The sequence below is a fragment of the Sinocyclocheilus anshuiensis genome, unplaced genomic scaffold (assembly GCF_001515605.1).
Source record: "Sinocyclocheilus anshuiensis isolate Anshui unplaced genomic scaffold, SAMN03320099.WGS_v1.1 scaffold1325, whole genome shotgun sequence".
Lineage (NCBI taxonomy): Eukaryota > Metazoa > Chordata > Actinopteri > Cypriniformes > Cyprinidae > Sinocyclocheilus > Sinocyclocheilus anshuiensis.
In genome coordinates, this window is record NW_015552751.1 from 438369 (window position 1) to 443199 (window position 4831).

General features: G+C 37.1%; 1 protein-coding gene across 1 annotated transcript in view; it reads left to right on the forward strand.

The window, feature by feature from the left end:
- Window positions 1–4831, forward strand: part of LOC107667861 (CUGBP Elav-like family member 5) — a 208988-nt gene that overhangs the window by 91411 nt on the left and 112746 nt on the right. Inside the window, exon 3 of the mRNA XM_016459588.1 lies at window positions 1137–1185. Within this exon, the coding sequence (XP_016315074.1) occupies window positions 1137–1185 (49 nt within the window). The remainder of the gene's footprint in view (window positions 1–1136; window positions 1186–4831) is intronic.

Genomic DNA, 4831 nt, shown 5'->3' on the forward strand with positions numbered 1-4831 from the left:
GCAAAGCACACGCTTCGTATTCACGAAAGACACAATGAATTTGTGCCTCTGTGCTCCAGGAAAAAGGCATCTAATGAACTCAGAAACATCCATCTTTAAGCGTGAACCATAATGAAGAGAAAATGCAATGAAGAAGCGAATAGTGAACGCAGAGATGGAGTGATGGAACAAAGCAGGGTTAAACAGATGCTACAGACCTCACATTGCTCAGTGGTTGCTCTTTGTAACTTGCAGTTATGTTTCATTGACGTATAAACTTTATTTCTCTTTAAATTCATATGGACATATTTACATATGAGCAGCTTAGCAGGGCTAAGAAAAGTGTGGAATTTGTAGGTCCTGTGTACCTTCACTCTGTCCTCCTCCTATCTGGGCCTGCTATTTGTATGTGTGTGTGTGTGTGTGTGTGTGTGTGTGTGTGTGTGAGAGAGAGAGAGAGAGAGAGAGAGAGCGAGAGAGTCTGTGAGAGTGTGAGTGTAATAAAAATAGAAAAAATATATATTGAATCGCTATTGCAATTGGATTTTTTCCCCTTAAAATCGTGACTCAAAGTTTTAAAATGAAAGTGAATAGCAGCTCAGATGATTTGAAGAGAAATGTTCGAGTTCATAGTGAGAGCTCTGATTTTTGATTGCAGATGTTGTATCTTGGTAATGCAACTCTTAGTACAGTTTGAGATGTTGAGATTTCATCTGGAACTCTATAAAAGACACATATGAGATTACTAAGCAATAGGTGTCAATTGGATCTCTATTTAATCTTATTGATGTCTAAGAGACGCAATTGAGATTTCATTTAGGAGATCTCATTTGGGATTTTTCTTTCCTGTAATTCTCGTCTCGTCTTGTCTGATTTCATACAACATCTCAGTCTAACTCAAATCACGGCAGATGTACTGAAGTCTTGATATGAGTCTGACGTTGAAATGGCTCATGTAAGCGCATGTATATGTGAGTGGCTGCGGTTTCCCGTGGCTCGTGGGCTTCTGGAGTTGACGTCTCTGAGCTTCAGTGGCTCTGACAGCTGTGAATCCGGGAGCGAGACGACGCGCTGCTCCTCTGGCTGTCTCTGTCTTACACCTCCACATTAACCTTTCTCTCTTCCTCTCTCTCTCTCTCTCTCTCTCTCTCCCGCAGATGACACGGCCTATTCAGGTGAAGCCAGCTGACAGCGAGAGTCGAGGAGGTAAAGAGATTTAATTTCTACCTCACTTTATTGCTCCACACTCATTTATTTTCTCGCTCACTCTCTGTTTCGACTCTTGTGTGCTGGTGATATTAGCTTTGACTGGAGTTGTTCTCACTCTACATGTATATGGTCTGCACTATTTATCGATTCAATTTAATTATTGGGTCTTTTGGTAACATAAGCATGTGCACTCAATTTCTCGCACCATGCAAGATGCTGCATCAAGATGCAAATAGTTTGATTTGCTGGGCTTTTTAATTAATAATTTTACAATTATATACCAATTATCGGAAGCAGGGGTTGCATGTTGAGCATGTTGATATTTATGGAAGCTACTGTAGTATTTTATTTTTTATTTTTGAATAATTTCCTAGCCTACATTTTAGATGACTGGCATGAAACGTTAGCATTAATACGTGTCTATTTTTCTGCTCCATCTACACTGCAGAAAATACATTTATCTTAAAATAAGATGAATGTGCTCGAGAAGCAAAATTGCACGAGATATTAATACCTGTTTTCATAAAATAAAAAAATAATATTTTTCCCCTCAAACATTAAGTGCTTAATACAAAAAGTACTAATATTTTTGCTAATAAATATATTAAAAAAAAAATCAAATTACAAAATATATTCTCTGAAAACAAGTCTTAATATCTTATACAAATTTGCTTTTCAAAATAATGTTCAATAGCGTTCAGACGTTTAGGGTCAGAACAATATTTTAATGTTTTTGAAAGAAGTCTCTTCTGCTCACCAAGGCTGCATTTGATCTAAAAAACAGTAAAAACATTAATAATGTGAAACATTATTACAATTTAAAATAACTGTTTTCTATGTGAATATATTTTAAAATGTGTATTTTCGTGAAAACCACGATGCATTTTTTTTTTTAGTTCTTCGATGAATAAAACGTTCAAAAGAACAGCACTTATTTGAAATATAATTTTTTTGTAACATTATAAATGTCCTTACTGTCACTGTTGATCAAATTAATGCATCCTTTCTGAATAAAAGTATTAATATATTTCAAAGAAATATCCTTTAAATGGTGGTGTATGTTGTTTCAAGGAGATTTTGACTGTTTATTTATTTATTTTTGCATTGTAGCTGTGTCTGAACGTGTTTCTTCAGCGTTTCTCTCTGCTGTTAGTCTCTCTGCATGTTGTGGGTATTAATTTTGGTTAAAGTGATTGGGTTATAGAGTGCAGATGTGTGCACAGACCTCGTCCTGCTCCTGCCAAGTGCATTAGCATAAGACTGTAAATGAAATAGTCACTCGATCCACCGCTATAACGGGGGGGGGCAGGAGTCCCGGCGCTCGGCCTGTTTTTCTTAAATATACAAGCTGCAGTGAAGTGGGCTTGAACACGCAATCAGTAAAATAGTAGAGCCTTTTTGCCACTCTCCCTCTCTCTCTCTCTCTCTCTCTCTCTCTCTCTCTCTCTCTCTCTCTCTCCCGGCGCGAGTGTAGCTCTTTCTTAGAGAACAGAAAGCTCATAATCGATTCTTTCTTTAACAGTAAATAGAGACTCTGTTTATCATTCTCTCTCTCTCTCTCTCTCTCTCTCTCTCTCTCTCTCTTCCGGTGCGAGTGTGAGTGTGGAGCGTGGTTTTGCAAGTGAGTTTTTTCGTCTTTTCTTTCTTTTTCTGTTTTATTGCCTTTCTCTTCTGTCTTGGTTTTGTTGTTTGTTTGAATTGGGCCGCGGGGTTTTTTCCCCCTTGTGCGGCCATGGCGGAGCCGCGAGCTGGTATTTTAAATAATCTCACGTGACATCATGGTGTTAAAGTGGCGTCTGCGGTGAGTGTCGAAGACTGCTGTTTGGCAATGGGAGAAGTTGTTGGGCATGATAGTATTTTGTCAGCGTCGAAAATGAATAGTGCTGTTGTTGTTTTTTTGAGCTCGGTGGAAAAGGCAAATGAGTTAGTGGAGAAGGGCGTTGTTGTAAACAACCTATTCACACCTGTTCTTCCACTTTCAATGCCCTCAAAAAAGGTTACATTGTCTAATATTCCACCTTTTGTTTCTAATGATACACTGGTAAAGATTTTGTCCCGCTATGGAAAGCTGGTTTCACCCATTAAGAAGATTCTTATTGGTACCACTTCACAACTGCTAAAACATGTGGTCTCTTTTAGAAGATTTGTCTATATGATCTTGAAAGACAGCAAAGAACTTGACTTGACTCTTAACATTAAGGTTGACAACTCTGACTATGTTTTCTATGTCACAACCAATAAAATTAAGTGCTTTAACTGTGGTGGGCTGGGCCATCTAATTCGGACTTGCCCTGAAAGGAATATAGAAGATAATCTGTCAACTGATGATCAAAATATGAGGGAGACTAATCTAAATGATGATAAGGAGGTGGAAAGGGTAGAACAATTTTTCATGCTTTCTTAAGTGGTCATAGACTCGATCTACTGTTTTCTGTTTTAAAGGATGTTTTAAAAAATTGTAATGAAATTTTCTTGCAAGAGGTTTTCATTTTAGGTTGCAAATATGTTTCTAAGAGAAAGGATGTTTGTCAGTTGCTTAATTTTGTGGTGGGACAAGCAAAAATGGCCATCTATTTGAGCAGGAGAGAGAAAATTGAACAGGATATAGTAAAAAATATTGTTGCCTTGTTTTTTAACCTGGTGCAATCTAGAATTTTAATTGATTTTTACTATTATAAATGTGTTGATGATCTGCTTTCTTTTGAAAATATTTGGTGTTGTAATGATGCTCTTTGTACCATTTTTGAAGATGAATTAATTTTTACACTTTATTGATTTGTATTGAGTTGTAACTTGATACTTATTATTTGAGTTTATGTAATTGTAAGTAGGAGATTTGTTGTAAATAAAGTCTTTGTAAATTCTCTCTCTCTCTCTCTCTCTCTCTCTCTCTCTCTCTTTGAAGCTTTTCTGTGTGTTTGTCAGGAGGTCGCAGGCAAACGGACATGTAATGTATCCGTATGTGTAAAAATGCATGACCACAAACAGAGAGGAGCTGACACTTTACTGGAATACGTGTGGTATGTTTTCTATGTGATGTGACATTTCTGGGCTGACACAAGACTGAGATCTCAGTCTCACCGACACGGTCATGGCATCATGCATTTGCATCTGTAGTGTGTGTATCTTGTGTGTGAAACTGAATATTGAAATAATAATGTAGGGTGGGACTTGATTCTATCTACTGCGATTGGTTGGGATGTTGAAAAGTAGATCATGATATATATTTATTATTTATAATAATATATTTCTATGGAAGCCTGTTTTCACTACTGAATAAAAAATAATCACATCTTGAAATTCACACTTTTTTCACAGATTGCGTGTTGTAATATCGCAATTGTGACAACAAAGTCAGAATTGTGAGATAGAAAGTTGCAATTGCGTGTTGTAACATTTAAAGTATGAAGTATTGCGTTATATAAACTCGCAATTCAGACTTTTTTCTCAGAAATGTGAGTTTACTGTATATCTTGCGATTCTGACTTTATAAGGGACATGACGTGTGGCCAAGTACCTGTGTCCCATACTCGGAATTTGTGCTCTGCATTTATCTCTTCCAAGTGCGCACACATAACAGTGAGTAGTGAACACACACACACACACACACACACACACACACACACACACACACACATACCGT